Source organism: Haemorhous mexicanus, chromosome 12, assembly GCF_027477595.1.
Source record: "Haemorhous mexicanus isolate bHaeMex1 chromosome 12, bHaeMex1.pri, whole genome shotgun sequence".
In the NCBI taxonomy this organism is placed as follows: Eukaryota; Metazoa; Chordata; class Aves; order Passeriformes; family Fringillidae; genus Haemorhous; species Haemorhous mexicanus.
The window spans coordinates 14,814,484-14,839,399 of record NC_082352.1 but is presented as its reverse complement, the minus strand read 5'-3'; the positions used below and the strand labels follow the sequence as shown (position 1 = coordinate 14,839,399).

The window sequence follows — 24,916 nt, the reverse complement described above, 5'->3', positions numbered from 1 at the left end:
AGACAGCTAGTTGAGCTGAACATGATATCTCAATGATGCACAAATCTCCTTGAGTGGGAATACCACACAACCATGGGGTGTCAAACAAACAGGTTGGGAGTCTTCAAGTGAGGAAGGCAGGTAGTGTGAATTACTGGGGTCCTCAGGACTATCCACAGGAATTTTGGCAGAAATCTGCATTTATTTGGATAAATAATACTACAACTTCAGTCTAAAGGAATTCTTTGAAAGCAGTGGTGCCTTGAGTCATCAGATTTCCATACAGCAGAGAAAGTTCCCACTCTTACAATATTACGGCTGCAACCAAGCAGAATAAGCCTTCACATGTAAAAAAAAACACCCCAGCCCTTTATTTGTGATGAATAAACAAAACCTTTCAGAAAAGAAACCTGAGGAGACTCTCCAATCTTTTCCTGAATGCTAAAAACACCCACTCCAGTACACTTCACCCACACAAAGACCTAATACCTGACACTGGGATGCTGAGTAGGTATCACAGATCTTGCAGCTAAGAGCAGAGTGTGACTTGGATTTATCTGCAATATCATCCCTACAAAACCTCAGCAGAAGGCTGCAGAAAAAAATAGATTTTCACAGTTTGGGTTTTTTTTCAAGGAAGAAAACAAAAACCCTAGAATAGGACTAGAAGGACCTTTGACTTTGAACTGAGGAGGTGAAGACATCTGCCACTGCCTTTCAGACAAGAATGAATCCATCAACAACCTGAGGCCGCTTACCTTCTCTCACAGGTGATAACCAGGCCCTGGCAGTGAAATATGAGCTGGGAAGCTCCCACGCACCACTAAGATTCTCCAATCTCCAGTCACTCCTGGTAACCTGGATATCAGAGTTCCCCAAAGCAAACCTTCAGGGCCTCATTTGTGGAAAACAAAACACATCTAATCATCTGCCCAGCTCTCTTCAACATTAACCAGAAGTGCTCACACAAATGTAATGGCCAGTCACAGGGGCCTATTTACATCTAACGAGGCCAGACTCTCACTGCAGAGTCAGAAGTGTGGGACATGGGAAAAGACAACAAACTAGGGCAGAGAGCCCACGCAGCTCTCCGTACCACGACAGACTCCAGCCAGGAGACCAGCTGACGCAGGCAAGGCTCCAGGCAGCTCTGGTTCCGCTTCACTTTCTGCAGGGACGTGTCTTTCAGTATCTGGAATGCATACAAGACACAACTTTATTCATGGTTACCTCCACACTTTGCCCACATCCTTATTGTCTGCAGAGCAGCTTAGATGCCAGGAACAGGTCACAGACATCCCCTAAGGTCCACTGGTGTGCTATCTGCTCTGAGCAATGGCTGTGTGCTTTGATCAGAGCACTGAGGTTCATCTAGCAGCACATTGAGCCAGGACTTAGGCTTCAATATTACTGCAGCCCATATGTTTCATACCAGTTTGTGGCAAACTGGATCAGTTTTTTTCAGGAAGAAACCCAACCTGATCCATCAATGTGTTGCTGGGTAAAGGATTTCATTAGCAATAGTATTTGCTACACCAGATGATCAAACACCTGGTCTGAATTAGCAGGGTCTGTGTAAAAAAATCCCCTCATTTTTAAAGCAGCTTCTGTAGCAGAGCAGTAAGCAACACCCTAGATCAAAAGTAGTATCACTCTGCAGGTGAATGCTTAGCTGGTCATCTGTCTATTATCGGGTTGAGGGCAACTGCACGAGGAGAAGGATGTTAGGGATCCTCAGGCAATACACATTACATTGGAACATTACATTCTTCAGCAGCAATGAAGAAGCAGTGGAAAAAGGCAAACACTGGGCTGCAGCACCAACAAAAACCTCATCCTATAGGCTTCACAATTTACCAGTTCAACAAGACTGGTGGTACGTCTTCAGCAAAGTCTGATGTTTAGTTATATCTCTAAAATCCAGATGTTAAGTATCCACCATTTGTACATTTATAAAGACACTCTCTGCTCCTTACACACCTTCAGCAGCTTTGCCTTCATGGAAGCTGTGATGGAGGTTGGGTTGATGAACTGGAAGGAGGGTGCAGCATTATTGGGATACTGGACAGGGAACATCACCAGCATCCTGACTCTGTGGTTGCCGCAATGCACCGACACCGTACAGCTGCGACTCACTGCATCCATCTGTGAGGAAAAGCAATTGGTCTCTAGTTAGATCTCCCAGGACTTTTACACTTATAGTGGCTTAAATTCATGCTGAGGGACTGATTCCTCTGCACATAAGATGAAGTCATGCTGTTCTCAAGGACAGGGAACACAGTGCCAGCAAAAAGCCCCAGGCAGATGGGGACAGGCTCAGCTCACACCAGCAGACTGACATTCCAGCATCCAGAGACTGTGGCCAGCCCAGATAACATCAAGAAAGGGGCTCTGCTCCCAACAGCCACTGCACCCCAGCCCACTTCACTTGGCCATGGAGAGCTCCTGGACGAGTGCAGCAGGAACAGGCAGTAGAAAACTACATCACGATCATGCCATGAGCTGTGAAACCACAGGGGTGGGGAAAGGAGACAGGCAGCTGCCTCGAGCCTTCCAGCCCAGTTCAGTTCTGTGCCTCCAGTCAGCTTCCATGCACGGAGGAGAATTTGGAGTGCAAGGAAGGGGGCAAAACTGAGGGACAGAGTTCAGCATAGAGAGGGCTCAGCACATGGGATTCAGATCCAGTTGAAATGAGATGAACTGCATGAAACAAGTCACCTTCCACTCCGCAGTCTAGGCAGAGAAGAAAACACCATCCAGCCTTCTCAAGATCAGCCAGTGCACTTACTGTGCTGAAACATTTCTCTCACACCACTGTCTGAGATTATCCTCTTTCTTACTACCCCTGGCCAAGAGGATCTCAACAGCTCAGAATAAAACTTGTTTACAGACAGCAGTCACTGCAGCAAAGAAGGTTCCCTCTAAAGGCTCCAATAAGCCAGCCTGCCCACATCCTCTTCTAACAAGCCAGCAAAAGGAAACTCTGTACCTCCACATTGACATTTCGGATCTGCACATTGATCAGTGAAAACTCCTGCTGCAGTGTTTGAGGCAGCCCCAGTTGGTCTGGTTTCTTTCCCACTAGGGGATCATTCAGGAAATCTTCTTTTAAGGCTGACAGGAAAGATGGAAAACAAGTTGAGACAAGCTATAACAGGCAGAGTATCTCACATGATGTCAGGAGGCAGCCAAGACAGCAGGTTTTCCTCTGCTCTTCTGACAAATGGAGGTATGAGCTTTACCTGGAACAGACTTGTGAGCTGGACAGTCTCAGCTGTTGTTTGGACACAAGTTTCTGATCCTTCCTTCTCTTCAAAAAACAAAAGCTGTCTGCACACAGAGTTCCCAAGAAAGTTACAGAACCTGCCTGTACTTTGTACAGTCCTAAATGGTCCTTCTCTTCTCTTCTCATGTGAGACCCTTTTTCCTCCCTACACAATGCTGCCAGAGTCACGACTGGCTGAACTGGAGCATCTCAGTTCAGCAGAAAAGAACTGCAGCCCTAGTAGTCTCCAGGAGGAGCTCTGGTCTTTGGGACTAAAACCCCACCACTCCTGACTTTCAGGGAAAACTTCCAAAGCATAACACTGCTTTGGGAAGAGAGCGGGGAGTATTTCTGGTCCTAATAGAAGCTTATTTCATTTGCAGCAGCCATTTGCATTTAATGTTGCAAAGCACTCTAGTGCTTTAACAGCCTTTAAAGACTCATCAAAATACTGTGTCTAACTCTCTAGCTCCAGCACTTTTTAGGAGGACAATAACCCCTGAAGGCCAGAACACATTTAAACAGCCAGGCAAGCGCTGCAGGACACAAAGAATTACAGTTAAGGTAACAAAATTCACTGAGTTTCAGAAAAACTGGTCTCTGCATGTGGTTGTGCCCGGCTTTTGCCTTGCTTCTTGCTGTGTAGCTCCATAAGGGCGTTTTGCTGTAGCACCACTTCTTAAGAAAGCCAAATGTATTTTATCATGATGGTTCCAAGGACAGAAGGAAGTCCTGATTTTTCAGCTGTCATTCTCACTCTTGCAATATCACATTGCACAGACTATTCCCAGCAAAAACAAACAAATGAAAAGAAATGCAAGAAGTTGACCTTTTACAGGCACTTGCCTAGAAGGTACTGACTTTGGTGCAGGGACAAATATCTGGTATTACCACTAACCAATGGGTTGCTGGATTTGGATAGGTAGGATGCTTAGCCAATCATTCTTATTTGCAATTCTATTACAGCGCTTAGATATATTCCAGAAAAGGGAGCTGAAAAGGAGATTAAAGGAAGATCAGTGGCTCTCAGGGAAGATAATTATTTCTAGCTCAAGACACCACATAGCTTACTGAAAAGCCATCTCTGAGGTTCCCAGTATGGGCAGTACCCTCCCTTTGTCTTCTCCTCCCATTCCCTTCCAATTAGTTTTTAATCCTCCAAAGCCCCACGTTTGTACAGATTCCTAAAGCTCCTCTCTAAGCAGCAGCAAGCGCTGTGCAGCAAAGGCACAGCTGGGGCTCTCTCGTTCACCTGCAGAGCACTGATCTCTTCAAAAGATCCCCCAAAGTGTTTTACTAATGTAACATGGAGGCTTTGTCTGCAGCTGAAATGTAGCCACCCCCAGGGTGAAACATCAACAGTCCACAGCAGCTTTTTGGCTAGAAAGAACTGAAATTCCTACCTAGGGATTTGCTTGTGTGTTAATCCTGCAGTCCTATTATTTGCAGCAAAATCTACCCTGCTACAAAAAAGCCATATTCATTCCCTTTGGCCACAAGGAAAACAAAAACAGTCTGAACCAATGAAGAAACCACATGGAAACCAGACCCACACAGTAACCACATGGGATGTTTGGATGTGCACCATCAGGGACAGTGGAAGAGTTAACTCTCACTTGTGGAAAAAAGAGAGGCCAGGCATTCAGAATGAGAATGCTCCCAGCTGGAGCAAGAGAGGTTGTGCTGCCTGAGAAGTACTGCTCATGGGAAGCACAGGTATCTGGGGCTTTTTCTATCCTCTTATAAAACCCTGACATTGACAGAAATTCTGATGGCTTTCAGAAACTTGTTTTGTTGCCACACAGGACAGGAGGCAGAGAGGAACTTCACTGTTAATTGCTGAGTAAGAAACTTACAGTTAGGAAGAGATGCTTTCACTAAGGGACTGCACAACTGCTCCTTTATTCAAAGACCACTTTCTCCCCTTCTCTGCAGTTTATTGGCAAGCCAAATGGAGAATCAAGTTGCTTCCCCCTAAACCCATCACATGGGGACCCACTGTGGCACAGCTGCAACACTGAAAGGAGCTCTGAATTTAAACCCAAACTGACACTAAGGCATTGGTGCACCCAATTCTTCTTCCTCAGTGTAGCTGTGGAAATCCCTTTACATACCTTTTTTCCATGCACATCACCATGTGATGCTATAACCTCCTCTCCTTGTACTTACACTGTTCAAACACTAACCCTGAATGTTTAACCTGGCCAGAGCCTTAACCACACTAAACCTCCTTCATGTTCCTTCCTTGCATGCCTTCTATTCTGTAAGGATGCACAAATACTTTCTGTCAGTGTCTCCCATCCACCCCCCAGTATATCAGAAGCCAGAGACACTATCCCTTCCCCCTCTGCTCTGTTAGCCTTCAGCAACTTTCCATCAATACATGACCAAAAATTCATGACCTGTCTCCATATCTACTTCTGGTGAAGACACCATCAAACACCTCCTTGTTAGATCAGTTCGCACAGTGACCCCAGCAGAAATGTTTAGGTACCAGGCGTGATGTAAGCACCTTGTGTCAGAGCGCCTTACTCACACACTCCCTCTTCTGAAGGCTCATCTCTCAGCTTGAACTAATCTATCGTCTTAAAAAGGAGAATTCACTTTCTGATTGCCTTACCTTTGGCAACAAGCCATAGCTACAACCTAAAGAGCATGAAATTAAACTAAAATCATGACAAGGAAGAGCTTCATTTTGCAGCTAGAAACATTGTGTTGGAAGAGAAAAAACTTGGGAGGACTATCCTGAGGAACCCCTAGTGGTTTTCCTCCTCCCTGATGAGGAATCCATTAACCTTTGAAACAGCAGCAAGTTGTGCTTTGCCTATGTTTTCTTATGCCAAGATGTATCTTCTTCCCACCCCAAAGATGCTGGTGTTTGAGGTTCCACAAGCCATCATTTCTCTCACCTTCCTCATCCCCATGTCCAGAGTTATGCTGGGGCTCCGCATCCTGGGGGTGAAGGGTCTTGTCCGGCTCTGGCAGATGAGAAATCCCATCAATGAGGTCCTCAACTCCATCCAGGATATCATTAGCACAGAGCTGAAAAGAACAAACACACCCACATGCTGCACAACAGAATCCAAGTTGTGGGAAGAGCCACCACTGAACAACTCACTTCTCCAGACAGATGGATTTGCAAGGTGGGTCTATCCACGCAACAGTCACGACTAAGACTGCATTGTTCCTCTGACAAAGATGGGTCATCTTTCACTTTCCAGCACCCTCAACTCTCTCACCTCAGACAGCCTGGCCAAATCTCCTGCTCACTTAAAAAGCTACTTAATTGACAGGTCCAGACTAGGAAACAGAGGTTTACCTTTAGTCAAAACTAAAACTGATATTACTTCAATTCCTTGAATTAATTTGTTAAAACATGTTTAATTTTTAGATCAAATTTAATAGTAGCACACTTTCTGCATTTGATATTTACACTCCAGAAGGATTTAGAGACCCAGGTACATACATGGGGTCCTATTGTTCTAGGTCCTCTATGAAAATGAAACTATAAAACCCTGGATTCAGCACAAGAAAACGGGGAAGATGAAGGGAAGAGAAAGGATAACGGTGTGATGTAGCAAATTACAGCATTGGTCACCAGCAACATGCCATCATGTGCAAAGATTGATCCAGACAAAGACATGGACAAAAGATTGGGAGCCAGCAGAGGAAAAATAAAGGCTCTGACAGGAATGAACAATTGATTTATAGACAGGAAAGAAATCAAATGTTCACAAATATATCAGGTAGGAGAAAAGGGTCATTTTTCACAGAGAAAGTTTGTTACAGACCTGCAGGACTCCTGCAGGATCTGTGCTGGGACACATGCTTCTCAACATATTCATTAAAAACCTGGAATAGGAGGTGAATAGCGACATGACCAGGTTTGCTGATGCCACCAAGTTTTTCAGGGCAGTAACAAGTGTGGCTGATGGCAAACAATCACAGAAGGACCTTACAAGAGCAACTGTATTAAAATGAAAGATGAACTTTGGCTCAGATAAATATAAAGCAACATACATCGGGAAAAATTTCAAGCTGAAAGTTCCAGCTGAGGGAACAAGATGTAGAAGCAGGACTAAGCTGATGATTTCACGGAATTATGCCAAACAATTTACAAACTAAACTGAGTACTGAGAATTCTTTGGAAAGAACAAAGCTCAGATCCCCATCCCCAAAGGTATATACTAGAACTGAAAAAGGGTGGTGAAAGGCAAAAGGACAATCAAAGTTCTAGTACAAAGGATGAATTAAATCAAGAACTTTTGACTTGAAAAAGGAGGCAGCTGAGAAGGATATGATGGAGGCCTACAGAATCATCAGTAACACAGAGAATATTGCTCATTTTATCTTCAATTGAATGAAATTAGGTGGCAAAATAAACAATTGAGATGGTTTTCCACATAACATGCAGAAAAGCCATGAAACTCCTTGTTGTCTGATGTTTAAGGTGACAAAAATTTACACAGGTCCAAGAAAAAAAGAGAACAAGTCTATGGAAGTGACATTCATCAAACTCTATCGAATACAAAGATGCCAGACTCAATGAGCCTCTAAGTTGCAAACAGCAGGAGGCTGACAGGGCATTTGAGAGAAACATCACTCCATGCCTGCCTCCTTCTTACCCCCTCCCAAGACATCAGCTGAAGGTGTGATAGGGCCATGTGGCCCACTGTGGCCATATGAACCTATGGTATGAGCCAGCACAGCTGTTCTAGTAATTGCTTTAGAATCTGTAACTGCTGCAGATCCACACACTCACACCACCCACCCCAGGCTTAGAGGCAATGGACACAAGTGGAGGTAGAGGAGGGCACAATCCCTACATTTATCTGGCACCTAAACCACCAAGAAATACAGTCTTGTGGCATTTTAAAGGCAATGCAGGCAGTAACTGCCCTCCACCTTCTCCAAATAAACTTCTGCATTTAATGTTAGACAACAAAGCAGCCTTGTACAGCCACTGAAACTTTTGAGACACAGGCTCAAAAGAGAAGACCCATTACAGGTCTCCTTGGGGATATTTTTGGGCTGGAGCTGAAGAGAAAAGTGAAACAGCAGCTGCCTTCTGTGTCTGCAGCTCAATGATACCAGAGGAGTGACTGGGAGTGCAAGGAAGGGGAGGTGAATGCAGACTGTAAGAAAAGTGCCTACGATTCAAGAAGCAGAGCATCCACGTACCCTCTGCAACTGAGAGTCAATCCGCCACATGCGCAGCGTCTGGTCCCGGGACCACGTAACCAGCTGGTAATCTTTAGAGCCTAGAGAGGACAGAAACAATTAGAGACCCCACCAGAAAACAGAGACTATCTCAGCCTTGTGTTCAGTGTAAACAGATTCAAACAAGCCAGCAGGCACATCCAATGGATAAGGCACTAAACTGAAAGGTACACAAAGTCCTTTTCAGCTTCAAACTGACCCAGGTACATCAGCCTTTGTGTCTCCCCACACCACAGCCACCATACCTCTAAACAGGCTGTGATTTACAAGCCAAAAGCACCAAGTACAATGAATGTGACACAACCAGAATAAACAAGACCCACAACAGTATTTAAATAGAAGAAATAGTATAGTAAAAATAAATGTTTCTCCACTGTAACTGTAAAGTGAAAATATTTTTAGTTAATCAAATCTGTTTCAAGATGTAGATGTTTTAAAACATTTCTAAGCAATGAAAAGATGGTTCTCCCCTTCCTCTTCTTCCTTCTGAAAGAGTTGGATGATGCCAAGCTCAGGTTGTAAGGAAACAGATCTAACCACATACTATTTATCAACAGGCAGAGGTACACAGACCTATTTATGTCCATGTTTAGGTCTTGTGACACAGTTTTAAGTTTCCCTCGACAAACAGCTGCTATGCTTAAGAATTTGCTGCTGCACAGCTGCTTCCTACACCCCTCTGCTGAGGCACAGGGGCTGTCTAAATACAGCACAACAGACTCTGTGGAAGAAAATTTATGCTATCTTGGTTGTCTCCACACTGAAGCAGACTTGGAATGTTTGTGTGATTGATTTATGTTGCTTGAGACAAGCAAGAAGCCCAACCCTGGGTATGTATCTATTAAAGCAGCTAAGACAACCAACTGTAGCTCAAGCCTGCTTCAATGTTCATTCACAAACTATCTTAGCCTGTGCCCACAGATCCTTACACAGTTCTCCATTGCTCTCCTCCTTTTGAAAGGGGAAAATCAAGTTATGGAGAAGGACGTGACTTAACTGAATGGCCCCAGCAGCTGGTGGGAAAGGACTGGACCAGCACTTTCACACAGCACCGCAAAGCTGCAGCACAAGTGACACCAAAGCCAGACATGCACATTCTGTCAGTGGCAGCTGAGGTGCTGGAAACAAAGCTGTGCTCTGTGTGGTTGTGCAACCTCTGGTATGGAATCTCCTATTCTTAGCTGCTTACACTAGAAAATTTAGTCAGGACTGAACTCTAACAGCAGGCTCTCTATGCCACGTTATTCTTCCCTTGCCTTGCAGCAGACAAGTAAGGTGTGCTTGCTGGGTCTGTGGTCTGGGATATGCTGGAGGCTGCTGACCCAGACCATGCTGAGGGGTTAACTGGTTAGCCTGCAGCTCTGAGTAGGGAAAGGGTATCTGCACTCATGCACCTATCTAATAATTTGCACAATTTATACTGAAAGATTCATTTAGAAAGAGACTCCCGGGAGAGTGGAAGCAATGAAAGTCACCACTGACCCACTCAGCATTTGGTAGATTTGCTTTGTTAGCATGGACACAAGGCAGTGCTTCTGTAAGCACTGTCACACAACCAGTACAGAACAGCTGTAGCTTGAGGGAGGCAGTGGGGGGCAGGAAGGTGGGCAGGAGCTTCTTCAAGGAAAGGCAAGAGTCAAAAAGCAATAGCATTGCAATCAGGAGCCAGGTCTCTGGCTAGGTGACAGCCACAGTGCAGGGAAGAGAGCACATTCAACCCTGAACTCACCTTCTTTCTGCTTCCTCCACTGGAACTCCAGTACTACATCATCATGTCCTACAAAAGTGTGGACAGGCGTGTTCAGGTCAAAGACATTCCAGAGGAGGAGACTGTTTTCCCGACGGAGCTGGGGGACCATCACTGTCACCAGTCCATTGCTGAAAGGCTTAGGGAGAAACACCCTTCCAGTTAGCCAGGGAGAGTTATGTTCCCATGGTGCTATTATCATACTCTTATTTTTCCCTATTCCCACCAACACAAATGCAAAGGTTTTAAATGAGCTCAGCACAAAACAGAACCAGACCAAAACCTGGGAAGGTGCAAGGCAATTGGTGTGCAAAAACACTGTGTTTCAAGGGACAAGCTGTAGTACACTGAGATATTCAATGCAGCTCACTTTAGGTGAGTAACTTCTTTCTGCTACTTCCTCACTTTCCATCTGTGAGGCTGGAGGGATTTCACCACTGACTTTTCACTGGGAACCCTTACTGCAGTATGCCTGGAGCTGCAAGAACTGCTACCGGGGGACTGAGCCCCAGCAGCTCCTCAGGGTCCAAGATGCTCAGAGGAACATGGAAACCAGTCCTACACCCCTCACTGCTTGGACAGGGAAAGGGGATCAAGATTCAAAGCACAGCACTGGCTTCAGGCCACGTTCAGATCTCTGGGGATTATGACTGATATTAAGAGCCTTAGCTTCACTTGGGTGGGTGCTCGCCCACTCCTCCTGAATGCCCCCACTGTGGATGCTGCTTTTCTACGCCTTTTAGGCACCAAGAAAGATTTTTAAAATCAACTTAATAATGTCCAAAAGTAGAACTGGTGAGAAACCCTATGGCAGTTCTTTATTTAATGTCTCTTTGTGCATTCTTCTCAGAGCACAAGTGGAACTGGTGGGACTTTCTCACTAACCGTGTATCTTGCCTTCCAGACGGGAACCTGGCAGGGAAGGATATTGAGGTATTTCCGAGGCTGACGGTAATCCCAGAACTGGAAAAAAAATACAAACCAAGTGAAAGGCAAGCAAAGGCAGGAGTCAGCTGGCTATACTTTCAGGCTGTAGTTTTCCATGTGGCTTGCAGATAGAACAGACCAAACAGCATGCCAGGGTGCCCACAGCATCATTAGTAATCCCATTCATTAACAGCAGAGACAGCCCCAAAGGACAAATACCAAGCTATCAGCATCTGGCAGCATCCCTTAGAAAATGAGTGACTTGGGGTCATATTCACAGTGATCATAGCTTGAGTAATTAGAGCAGGGAGACAGGCAGCCTGCTTGGGCTTTCAGAGCTACAAGGTACCCTGCAGGCTGCCAGCCAACGTGCCAGTCCAGGCTGGAGGCAAGCCCACCCTGCTGTTACTGCTAATTTTCTAATGAAGAATCTAACCTTTTGCTTTGCTAGACTACACATCAATTGCATTTGCCTCAGAGCTTAGCTCAACGTGAATGAACTCCATTTGGCTGATATACAAAGCACACTATTTCCCCCCAAGTAAGAGGCCCTGCACAGCAGTGCTTGCAGGCAGTCTCTTATTGATAATCCTGTTCAACATGAGTTTGGAAACTCCAGGGGCTGAAGTATGTCTCCCCTCAAGTTACTATAATCACTTTGAGGCTGGCAACATGAATTTCTGGAAAAAGGCTCTTCTGGCATGTGTGGTCTGTTCCTTTCTGGCAATCAACAGCCAGAGACAGTTTTCAGCTTCAATACTGCCCTAATCTCCACAGACATGTGGCAAATGTATGTGCACCCATTCTTCAATCACCTCTCTGCCTGTTTTGAAAGTGCAGTCCTGGCTCAACACACCAGGTGGCCAGAAACCAAACAATAAATATCCAGATCTTGCCAATGGCAAAGCATTTCCCAAAACTTCAGCAGCAGCAGAAGGGGATCTGCTCCACTATCCTTCCTACTCCCCAGGAGGAATTCAGAAATAGGACTTACCCTGACAGAGTTGTCCTGGCTGGAAGTGGCCAGTGTATACTCATTGTCAGGATGCCAGTCGAGACCGTGGATTTTGGAGAGATGAGCTGCCAAATACTCCACTGCAGTGCTGGGTTTCTGCAAGGAGAGACACTGTCCTTCTCAGCATAGGACACCTGAAAATTGGTCTAGTTCTCTGGCATAAAAAGAGACTTTAACCAGGGCAAGACAGTTAGAACAACCACCCCTGCTGAGGAATGGCAAATAGCTCAGCATAAGTAGCTGAAGAACAAATTCTGTGAAGGTATGGCAAATTCCAGCCACCAAGTGACCATATTTTATACTCAGTTCAACAGTTAAGTACTATGAGATCAAAAGGAAAATGGTAACAGGTACAGTCTCTGAGGAAGGAGGTTACCTATATACTTTCTTCAGACTCTTGGACTCCCAATTCTCTCCAGCTTAAATTGACCCACAAGAGAGATCTGAGATAAAGTAGTACATTTCCTCAGTATTTATCTGTCACCAGCATTTATCTGTATTGGGTAGGTGGGAAAATGTACAGACTGTTCAAAAATTCCTCAGCTTACCCTTTTGTCCCATATTCGGACATCCCCATCGTGGCTTGTTGCTAAACAGTTGGCATTTTTCTTGTTCCATTTCACCTGGGAAGCTCCAGCTGCAGCACAAACAGAGCAGGCCAAAACAAGCAATTACAGAGAAAAGAGCACAGTAGTCCCATTGGCTGGGCCGAGAGCTGCTCTTAGCCCAGGAAAGGCAGTTCAGAGGAAGGATATCCCAGAAGGCCAGCATGAAGGATGGCATGAAAATTACTAACTCCTGGTTCCTTAGTGTATCATTTGTATCCTCAGGACAGCAAAGCAAATGTTCCAGTTGCATGCCTAGAGATCTTTATCACATCTTCTAGCCAGGGGCTGTACTTGATTAGAATACTCATGTCCATTAGCTCCAATGGAGGAACTTCCTCCAGACCAGAGATGTAGGTTCATCACCTCCTTCCCAAATCCCCTCTCTTTTTATTCAAGTTAATTCTAGGTGCTCAGGGACTGTTTCATCTCCCCACCACCCCCCATACTATCAGCTGCTACACAGTCAACTAGTGCTATTGATCTATGATTAAACTACAGGTGTAGGAGAAGGCTGCAGTGCAGGTGACCTTGGGTGGACACACTGGGTGGACTAAAAGGTCCATCCACTAAAATAAATCACAGAAGTCAAAGACACCAATGGCAGTGTAAAGAAACTGGATGATGGTTCAGATATGACTCATATGTGGTACCCTGAGGGTCAGTCAAATCAGATGATGGGTGGTTATTTCTAATGGAAACAAAGCACAGCTTCAGTTAATGTGGATTGTTCAGGTATTGTAAGCATAATGTATCTGTTCACCCTTATTCTGCCAGTATTTTCAAACCTTTTGAGCTATCAGAAAGGTGAGATCCATGAGAAAGCTAAACAGATCTCAGCCTGCTGCTATTCCCCACCTCCACTACCCACCTCCTGCTGCATAGTGAGCAGATTCATCCTGACAACCTGGCAAAAAGCTATTCTGGGGGATAAAAAGCTGCAAATAGACTGCCAGTTGATTGGTTTGATCCACTCACTGAAGGCTACACAAATGTCTGGACCAGCATTAAACAGCAGCAGGCACAGGAGGAAGGAAGGAAGCAAGGAAGCTTTCTGGGGAGCAGGCTGCTGGGCTGCCTCAGCCGTGAAACCTCACCCCAGACACCAGAACTGACCACTGCTTCTCTCTGACTCAGTAAGGTTTTTTGCATTTCTGTGACAGAGAGGTTTGCTGGCTGGGAGGGGAATAGGAGCTGCCTAAGGAGATGCAAGCAGCAGAGCATGAGAGTCACACATTGTAAGGATTGCTCCAGTACTGGGGACAGTAACTCAGGGAAAGGACGTTTTGCTCATCATCCATGCCCAGTCCCAGCTCCAGCCAGTGAGGACAGACACACAGCACCTGCTAGCTGGTGGTATTGCAGGGGCTGGACACACACCTTGCCAGCAGCCAGGACAAGAGCCTTTCCAGAGAAAGCACAGCCCAAAGACAGCACCTTCTGTGCTCCCTGCACGTTGCAGGTGCCCCAGGGAAGTGGATGCAGCCAACTGCTGTATCCAACCCTGAGTGAATGAGGGGACAGCACAGAGAGCTGCTTGGGGTATGATTTAGTTCCTCATTTGATTCAATCAAGCATAAAAGGACGTGAGGAAATTACAGATAAGCAACCCAGGACAAGCAGTGCAGCAAGGTGGTTAAGCAGGGAGGAAGCTCCATGTGGCCATTCACCAATGCTGGGGCAGCAAATCCAAGTACCATGACTGCCCTCCATGCCTGGGAACTTCAACGGGCTCCACATCTCTTCTGAATTCTGCTTCTCTAAAAGGAGCGAACTGGAGCCTCTCAGGCTGCTCCTACATGGGACAATCACACATGGCAGCACTCCTGCACTTCGCCACACCTGGCCTTGGAGCATGAAGGGAGGGAACAATAACAGCAGGGGCATGCAACAATAATGCTGTTTAATGCCTACATCACACACATCAGACTTACCAACTGCAGAGAGTGAGACCGTGGGCTTCCTGGTGTCTCTGAAATACAATGTGGCCACTGTAAGTACACACAGCATAGTCCAGCCTTCCCAGCGAGCTCCCTGCTATTCCAGCACTAAGGTAATTGCTGCCTTGGGACCTAATGTACCTTCTGCTTACCAAAATACACCAGCACTAAATGGAATAAAGGTGACCATCTGGAGGACAGCAACCATCCTGGAAGTGTCCAAGGCCAGGCTGGATGGGTCTTGGAGCAATCTGGTCTAGTGGAAGGTGTACCTGCACTTGGCAGAGGGATGGAACTAGATTTTTAAGGTCCATTCCAACCCAAACCATTCTAGGATCCTGTCTTGACAGCACATGCAGCAGGAAGTTTAGGACAGAGACAGAGCTGGACCGGATCAGAGGGAGGAGAAACATACACAAAGTGTGGCATATTGCAACTGGGTAGGCAAGGAAACAGGGCTCATTAATTGTTGCTGTGGGAAGCAACAAAACAGCATTTCCAAGGAGGATTAAAGGAACAAAAAGAGCCGTGGAAGCGCTCAACAAAAGCCACTGATGTGTTCATGGAGCCTTTGCAGATTCTGATTCAAAGCAGATGGAGTAGTTACTACAGAACAAAAACTTCATGTCTAGCATATAATAACAAAATTAGTAGAAAATCAGCCCAGCTGTGTGCAGACCAAATTCTGTCTGTCTACAAACCAAATTTTGCAGCGGCAGAAACCAGTGTGGCACCATGACAACTCCTAGCAGCCAGGGCATAGATCAAGGCAATAATGTACTTCCTGGCCTTGCTCCTCAGGATTTCACCTGCTCTTTCATGAAAAGTGACAGTGAAAATAAGGAATATTATCTACAGCTTTTTCTGTTTGCTGAAAAACAGAACATTTTCTGGAATGGACTGCACTCCTCCCTCTAAGAATTTCTGCCTAATCAAAAAGTTATTTTGTATGAAAAATTAAGTGGGGAATTTCCAGCTGCCCTTACTGCAGGGCTACCTCCTTAAGGTGTCATTAGAGACAGCCACTTCAGCAGGATATTAATTTGCTGGAGGCCAGCAGCACCAGCACCTCAGTGCCACAGCAAGCTCAGAGCCTTTCCCAGCACAAGTGGGATGTAGAGGCTTTCAGAGACTGCCTAAGGAAGCAGTTCTGGGCAAGTGATACAGGCAGACACAAAACAATGGAAGGGCACAATAGAGTTAAAGGAGGAGTTCTGATAACAACCTTCAGACATCTCTATTTTTTCTTCTTGGCATTAAGACAGTATCACAGGAAAACAACCGGCAGTTATTGTATCTCTGTCTTTTAATTACACATTAATAATATATTGTCATTCTCAAGCACCATTTAACCAAGGATCTAAGTGCTTGTTCATAGGAACTAAGCAAGCCTCCGGGTAGCCTGGTGCAGTGGGGTTATATAATTATCCTCCTATTATAACTGAGCAAGGGAGGCAGAGAGGAACAATGTGATTTGCTGGGGGTCATAAAGAGCTGTACAGCTAGCAAGAGAACCCAGCAGTCCCAGTACCAGCTCCTTGCTTCTCAGGTGTAAAATCTGCAGCTTAAATTTGGACATATAGCTGGAAATATCTGCTACCCTGAAAATACTCATAGCAGAAAGCAACAGCATGAAAAAAGAGAAGGTACAAACAGGAAAACCTTCCTGAATACCATTGTCAGTCTTCCCACTACTGAGGGAGAACCAGCAAGAATTAATGAATTTAGTAGAAAATGGCTATAGGATCATGAAATGGTGCTCATTAAGTGAGCTTAAAAAAACCCCAGCAAATTGAGGAACAACCCTTGGCTCCAGGAAAAGCCCCCAAGGAAATATCTGAAGTGGGCAGGGTGTGAACCCAGACAGCTGTAGCTTAACTGTGCCACTCTACTGCCCATCACTGACTCTGAACTGGCTTGAAAATAGGGGAACAGAAGTCATCTTGGAGACAATGGGAAATAGCTGAAGACCCCAGAAGCACAGCTAAAGAGCAGCTCCCATCAGGGTGTGCTTTTTCCTGCAAGCTGATAATTATAGAAAAGAGTCCCTGATAATTATAGAAAAGATTTCCCCAATATGCAGAAACATTCTGATTCTTACTTGATGTCCCAGATGTAGATGTATGTGTCCACAGAACTGGTGACCAGTAGGTCTGGCTCAAACACTGCCCAGTCCAGGTCACTGCAAATGCAAAATCATAGATCAGTAAAGAAAAGCACACAGATGTTGCATCAACTTTTCACAAGCTGCCAGTACATTCTCCAACAAATTCACAGCAACTCCATGACATCTACTGAAACTTTTAAAGTAAAAAGCAAGATCTTAATAATTTCTCTAAGTAAATTCCAAGAAGCAATGAAATGCTTCTAAGTAAATTCCAGTGAAGCATCCTCCTAGTCCTGAACTTTACAGCTACTGTGTGTGTGCTCTTTCCCCTCCAGGCAAAGGAACACTGTCTCAGAGAGTTCTCAGTAACCACACATCCTTGGCATCAACCCCTCACTCTGGGATGCTTCCCTGTTGGGAACACCAAGTGCACCTGGGACACAAACAGCCTCCAGTCAGCCCAAACAACTGTCATTTCAAGGGCTGCAAATACTTCCCACAGTCAGGAGCTTAAGTAAAAGCAGTCCCTCAACTCTATTTCCAACCCAGCATTGAAATGTGACCTTAAAACAAGAGGCAAAAATCTCCCCTGCGCCACTGTAACATTCTCTAAACTTGGTCTTTGGGATTACCTGCCTTAATTAAGCTGCTATCACACAAACACAGCTGGGATTCAATTTAATAAACAGGCTATCTGTTTCCCAGATGATGGCTGTTGCTTTTTACAAGGACAGCAGCCTAAGGAAATGACATTTGAGCCATCAAGGGCTAAGCTGGTAAAATGGGGGAGCCATGAGAGGGTGAGCCACTTCACACATGACATCATCACCAAATGGGAAGGCACTCCAGTCCAGAGAAGTGAGTAAAAACAGGCTCAGAGCAGAGCCTGAGTGGAGCCAGGACCAAAACATTCAGCTTCTATGAAACAATGCAGTATTTTCCACTCAGCAGCCCAGAGCATTGTTTGTTCTTCACCTGATCACACGCGTGTGTCCTTGCAGAGATGTGCAAACTTCCCCATTACCTTCCTTCCACTTATACAGGTCAACGCGCTGATTGCTCTGCAATTAGATGGAAGAAAGGAGAGACAGTCTCAGGCCAACAAGGTAGGACATGGATCTGTGTGTTAGGACCAGGTTCCCTTCACTTTGAACAACCTCAGTTAACAATGAGTCATGCCGTGATTAGCGAAGTCCTTGCCCAAAGCAGGAGAGCAAAGATGAAATACAGGCTGCAAGGACTTTCAAAAGCTTACACTTTAATTACACCCACTTAAAACTAGAGATAAACTAGAAAGGGAGAAAAAAAATTCCACATTGCAAAATCTTTCCATGAAATTATGTTCTCAGTCTTTATTTCCTAACAACATGCTGTAACTGCAGGCAACAGGCAGACAAATTCTCTCTGCAGGAATACCCTGCCAGTCTGTTACATTCACAAGTGGAGGTTTTGGTGAGGGGGATGATGGATTACCACTGGTCTTCCTCAGCTCTCTCTCAGTTCCCTTCTGGGATAATCAGGGCCATTGCCAAACACAAACAATACAGTCTAATGGCTTCAAGGACATCTCCTCAAGGGTATTCCCCCAATCCTTGCCAGCCCAGGAGAAAAGCTTTAAGTGTTTATCACTAGCTGTAAAAAACAACAGCAAACCAGATGTATCAATGACAACATTACTCAGGGTTCCTTCACTCATTCCAGGAATAAATCCTTGCCCAAATGCAGCCACATGCAAAGTTACTTGAAACTAATTATTGTGCTGTAAATTCATGTTCTGTCTCAATCAAGGTTCACTTCAGGCCAAGCCAAGTCTAATCTTTCTGGGGCTGGAATTGCCTTTGTGGGTGCACACAGAGTGCCAAACACAGTGGATCATGACTGGAAATTCACGCCGATTTTGCAAAACCTGAAAGAACATGACCTTAAAATGTTATTTTCATTAGCCCCCTGTTTTCAGACATTTAGGTAGATGAGGGAAAAGATAAGAGACTTCATAGAAATACACAGTTGTTGATGTTGGAAAAGACCTCTAAAATCACTGAGTCCAACTGTTACATTACAATTTTTGTGGCAGTTTTTTTTGTGGTGGTGGATTTTCTTCCTACCCCAAAGCTGCTTCATGTGAATTTCAACTTGCAGACAGATAAAACATTACAGCTTTCTTTGAAATGAAAGGACTCATCACAGCTCAGCAATAATATATGACATTACTCTAACTGCTCACAGCAGGGCTGCACAAGAGCTTAGGGCAAGAAAAAACTCTCTGCATGTTTCTCATTGACAGAAGTATTCAAGGGGTAGAGTGAAATTACCCAATGGGATTTACCCAGGACTCCAGAGACAAGACACAAGATAATGATCACCAGAGAGACTGCTCCTCCCAACAGGAGCATTTTCTAAAAAACTGATTTTCGTAAGTATCAGTATTCACTTCCAACAATTTCATCACCCCCTTGTTCAAGAATCTGTGGCCACACAAAAGGCAAAACAAGGATCTAGGATTGAAAACAACATCATTTCTGAAACAACAGCTTAGGAGTCCCTAAAAACATGCTTGAGCCAGAGGGCAGACACAACCAAGCACAGCAAAAGAACTTGCTCCAGTCCTTCTGGAAAGAAGCTAAACACAAGGACAGATTCCCCTCTGCCTGTAAAACTTCCAATTAACAGGACTTCAAACCAGATGATGCTGCTGGCAAACAGGATGGCAGCCTTTTACATCCCTTTTCCATCCATGGGGATGCAGAAAGGTAAGACCCTTGGGCTGTTTACATCACAGTGAAATGGCTTGAAAGGTGGTATTTTTGACCCAAACTGAAAAAGCTGCCTGATCTCATCTTGGGGATTTCTCAACCAGTGTGTCTCAGCAACTATGTTCAAATCCCCAGAGCATCACAGCATCTTTTTTTATAAACAGAAGCAGCAAGGTTTGATGCCAGCTACACCTGGTTTCAGTCTGAACAAGATGGGTTCCTGTATCCACTCAGTGCAGCAAGAGGTAGGAGTGTTCAGATGGGCGAGATGGGCACAGCTCTCCTCTGCAGCAGGGTCCTGCTCAGATCTGCATGAACTCATCACTGGATATTGTCTTCAGAGTGTGTTTGAAAAGAAGCTTTCCTGCTCCACTTGTGACCTCCCCAGTGCATTTCCTTACTTGGTTTTGATTTCCACAGACTGCACCCAGAAGTGGCACTGAAGGACACCTTTTTGCCAGTCTTACTAACTCTCTGCTCAGAAGAAGACTGCTGCTGAAGGCTCCTTTAAGACATCAGACATGTGCCAGAGCTGGAAAGAGACAGGCTGGGGAATGTCAGAGAGAAAACAGCCAGAGGCTCCCAGCTGACAGCACCAGTCCACTTTTAAAACTGCCTTTTAATTAAAAAAATAGCAAATGAAGGAACAAAAATCCTAAGAAATCACCTTCAACTAGGCGTTTTCTCAAAAGAATAGACAGAGAGATTTCTTCATCCCTAGCTAGTCCAGGACTCCCAGGCTATAAAAGCAGACAACACAGTAGAAAAGGCAGCTCACCCTGAAAACATTCTGCACCTGGCTGGTGCCAATGGCCATGGTGCTGTGGGTGATGGCTGAGATTTCCACCAGCAGAGCTCAGGGCCCTGGGTGAACAAGCTGCAGAGCATGACAGTCCAAGCAGTGAGCAGAGCTGAAAACTGCACTCGCTCTCACACAGCCATTACTGCTTCTTCAGCCCAACCCACTGCCTCATGGAACTCCTCACTGACACAGTCCATGCCCAGCTGCAAACCCCAAGCTATAAGCCAGTATTGACCTGTGCTATTTACAGACTGCCTGGTGCACCACAGCCGAGCAGCAAGGCAGGGAGGTGAAAACAAAACAGCACAGAGCAAGAAATTCAAGAAGTGCACAAATCTCAGACTGGAAATCAGAAAATAAGATCATTTCCCTCCAGAAAAGAACCATTTGGATGCTTGATTTATTTGGCAAAGTGTTTTGTAAATGACAAGCAAGGAAAACCAGATGCAACCCTGACTGCCCAATAACCGAGAGCCATTCAGCTGAACACCTTGCTGGCAGTAAATCAGAATTAGGCCTTGATCTTGCAGTGTGACTTGCTGAAGCATGTCTGTGCCAGCTCCACACAGCCTTCCAGCTCTGCAGAGGCTCACCCATGAAAGAAAGACCAGGGTAGAAGATGAGTTACAGCTTTTAAACGAGTGAACTTACGGAAGCTGCAAAGTAGTAGGCGTAGCTGTCGTGGGGGTTCCACTGCACGGCGCCAATGTCCCACTTGCTCTGCCGGGAGATCTTGCGGTGACCCTCGTTCGGTGCATCCAGGTTGACGATGTAGAGGAAGCGGCGGCTGCAAGACACACAGACACAAAGCAGCTGCACCTCACAGGACTGATCTCAAAACCTCAAGCTCACATGGAGCTCACAGCCTTGTGTCTAGAGGCACAAGAACCAAAAGAAGAAAGGCATTCCACAAGACAAGAGAAAACACAATTCCTGAAAATGCGACATTTGACTACGTACTTCAGAATTGACTTTAAAAAACCCACAAGCCCTCAACAAAGTCAAGACACGCTGAAAGCAAACAGGATCTGCAATTGTAACAGATAGCTTGCACCACAGAAAAACCCAGATAACTTGGATACAAAAGAAGTGCTGGAAAATGGTGCAAACACATTCAAACAGGCTTTGCAGGCCTAACGCTGCAGCAGCAGGGCCTAAGTGGCACAGTCCAAGGAGTGCAATGCAACAGCTTCAGCCTGGATAGGTTGCTCTGAGCAAGAGTTAATGAGCCTTGACAAAGATGATTCTACGTGGGTGCTTCTTTCCACACCACTCTGAGGGCTTGGTTCTACCAACAGTAAAAAAACACCTGCACAGAGCTCATGCTCAGCTGCAGCAGCTTTTTAACGTGGGTGGACACAGTCCTGCAGATATGGTTCCATTACTTACCTGAGCTAACTCTATATGCAGCATAAATAATGCTGCATGATAGCAAACCTGAGCTCATACATCCTGCTGGATGTGGCCAATTCCCCACAAAGCAAGGTATCATCCCGTGTGATTCATCTTACAAGCAAAAGAAACTGCCCAGAAATAACTGTGAGCCAGCTGAACCCTATGGAGGACCTGCATCAAAACATAATGAACCCTACATAATTACCCACATGAGCATTATCTCAGCTGCAAAGTGACCACACAGCTGCTCTGAGCACTGGCCATTCCTCCTGTTATTCCTGTACAGCACTGCCAGACTAAGGGTTTACACAGAAGTAAGCATCGCTTTGAGCTGTACCAAAGGATTCGGTTCCTTGAAAACTGACCAAAGATCAACTATACTCACATGATTCTGAAATGAACATCCTAATTGGTGTGGCAGTTGTGTCACTGATAGGGGGACAGGATTAGCTGATAGTACTGAAAAGCAGGAGCTGGAAAAGTTGAAGACTTGCCCTGGAGGTGGATACATAAGACCAAGCTCTCCCGGAAACTTGGGCAGCTTGGAAGTCTGTGGCACCTACTGTGTTTGTGATATCCCACACTGAACCAGCAGAGAAGCAGAGCCCTGTGGGAATATTTGAGGCAAATTTTATTAGCAAATAATCTAATCCATATTTCAAGACAATCCAAATAGTACTTCATGATGCTCCATTTCCCATATGGGGATTTGGAAAGGAATTTACCAGGAAAGCCACACCAGTATTTTATTGTGCTCTTGTTGCTGTCTCTTCAACCTGTATCCCATTGGGAACATGCCCCAGAATCAGTTTCATTAAGCCTTGAACAGAATTTAGCTGCACCTTTCTGAAAGAATCCATCAACCCTCCAGCTGAGGTCAGCCTGCAGGTTGCTGGTCTGGCTTGTGGAAATGACTGTCACACTTCTAACGGGGACTGTCACACTCACCCCGAGAGAACCGCCCGCTGTCCCAGGCAATCCACCGACATCGCAGTCGCCTGTTAAAGAGAAACACAGAACAAAATTAAACAAAACCTGTCAGGTCAGCTGCTCAGTCAAACATACGGCTTTAGGGAGGAGTTCAGGAAAGTAACACCCCCTTAAAGTAGCACAGAGGGGCAATGGGTGTAGTGGTTGATTTTGGGATGCAGGACAGCACACAGGAATATCTTCGTTAGCATAAGCTGAAAACAAAACCTAGCAGACAACATTATGAGCATTAAGACCTTGCTCCCTTCTTCCTGCTATGGCAGTCACAGCTGCAGCCATTCAATCAGCAATCTCTAATAATCTGTATTAATCAGCCTCTGCTCCTGCTCAGGAACTTTCTGAGTCTCTCTCTTTCATTGCAGGGCCAGATTTAATTATATATGTACTGGGAGATAGAAGTGCAACCATTTGTGTATGGCTGGTGTTCAAAAATGAGAGATGGCCAAGAGGCATCAGAATTTACTTGGCATTGCTTGTAAAGAAGGCTATGAGATAACTTAAAGGCCATTAGAAAAAAAAAAAAAAAAAAAAAAGGACTGTTTGCATATTGTCTCCCTCTCTTTTTGTGCAGAATGAACTGGCTGATCATCTTGTTTAAATGCCAAGAGAATAAAGGAAAATTTTACTTGGAAAGCTGAACAGTTCTGCCCATAAACAAAGATATGACTTCAATAGAGTTTTGAGCATTCACAGTACAAAAATCAGAATATGCCCCACATTCTTCGCACTAACTGCTGTCATCTTCAAAGCTGCCTCTCTGAAGGCTCAGGATGAATCTCCTGCTGCTGCTCAGGACTTTAAGTGCTTTCAACATGGATGTAACAAGACTTCAGCATGTCCCACAGTTACTACTTACAAGCATCACTAAAACCTGACAGACAACACAGAAATCCCATTCCGTTTCAGTCAGATCTGACAGTAGAATATTCATCACAAATTCTGAGCTGTTTCAGCCAGGGCCCATTCACTCCTTGCAAAAACCCCAAGTGAGGGAAAAGCAGCATCACAGACCCATTCTCCTCTAGAGACCACATGGCAAACAGCTACAGCTGCCTGCAGAGTTTCAGCAGGAGCTCATGGTAAACCAAACCCCATTTCACCACTTTTACTGTTCCAGGAACAACCCCCTTTCAATTACTTTTTCCTAGGCAGCAAATCCAATCTTCCGGCAAGGTTTCCCTAGTCTTAAAGCTAATGCTGTAAATAAACAGCTAGTTTTAAGATCTCTAAATGATAAGGAAACAATTCTAGCTTTCTAGACTCCACAGCACCTTGCAAAACACAGAATAAAACCTGCAAAAAAGTAGGTTACTGAATCTATATAAAAAAACCAACGAACAAACAAACAAAACAAATCAACAGGAAAAAGAACTTTTCCCAAATGGTACACATTTTTCTTCTGAGAAATTAAAATGAGGATCACTAAAGCCACTACAGTAATCAGAGCTTTCTCATGTGATGAAGACCTAGTCAGGAGACGTTTCATACAGTTGGAGCAATCTTTCCCCAAGACAGAAAAAAACAATGTCAATTTTAAATGATTGATAATTTCATATACAAGTTTATTTTTTTCTAATGTTGGCACCAGGATCTCCTTAGTCCTTACAAATTGTTTTCAATAATGAACACTGGTAAACTGTTTTTTTCCAGGCACCAAGCATCATAGAATGTAATGAACAATCAGAATGATGTAAAAAGTTTCACATGTCAGGCTGCTACTCTGATGGGTCACAAATTAAGCTGTTTTACAGCAACAAACAGTTCCCTATGATACAAGAGCCTTGTCTAGGCAAAGGAAAAAAAAAAACAAACAGTTGTCATTTAATAGTGATATGTCAGTCTTCACAGCACAGCCTTCCAGAAAGGGGGAGTTGAAACTGAACAAACCAACCTGAAAGCAGTTTTTATCCCAAAACAACACTGTGGATAGCTATAACTGCTGTTCATGAATAACAAGAACATGAGTAAGCACAGTAGGAGCACTGCACATTTGAGAATTTGCTCTGAACCCAAAGCCCAGGCAGCATCTTCTCAGCCTTCAAGCATCTACTTCAGCATTTCAGTTGATTTCTGCTAGGCAAGCCAAGGAAAACTCCATTTTATGTGTGAACTTTCATTAGTTTCCAAATTAGCTTCATTCTCTTCACCTGAGAGGCAACACACCAACCCAG

The 24,916-nt window shown here is 44.9% G+C and overlaps 1 protein-coding gene across 1 annotated transcript in view; it reads right to left on the bottom strand.

The window, feature by feature from the left end:
* WDR59 (WD repeat domain 59) overlaps positions 1-24,916 on the bottom strand; it is a 49,022-nt gene that overhangs the window by 21,982 nt on the left and 2,124 nt on the right. The window contains exons 2-15 of the mRNA XM_059857200.1: positions 22,704-22,753; positions 21,012-21,147; positions 17,781-17,866; positions 16,800-16,880; positions 14,693-14,730; positions 12,702-12,790; positions 12,133-12,249; positions 11,097-11,174; positions 10,194-10,350; positions 8,426-8,505; positions 6,154-6,286; positions 2,969-3,093; positions 1,960-2,124; positions 1,076-1,171 (exon numbers count right to left, since the gene is read on the bottom strand). Coding sequence (XP_059713183.1) covers positions 1,076-1,171; positions 1,960-2,124; positions 2,969-3,093; positions 6,154-6,286; positions 8,426-8,505; positions 10,194-10,350; positions 11,097-11,174; positions 12,133-12,249; positions 12,702-12,790; positions 14,693-14,730; positions 16,800-16,880; positions 17,781-17,866; positions 21,012-21,147; positions 22,704-22,753 — 1,431 coding nt within the window. The remainder of the gene's footprint in view (positions 1-1,075; positions 1,172-1,959; positions 2,125-2,968; positions 3,094-6,153; positions 6,287-8,425; positions 8,506-10,193; positions 10,351-11,096; positions 11,175-12,132; positions 12,250-12,701; positions 12,791-14,692; positions 14,731-16,799; positions 16,881-17,780; positions 17,867-21,011; positions 21,148-22,703; positions 22,754-24,916) is intronic.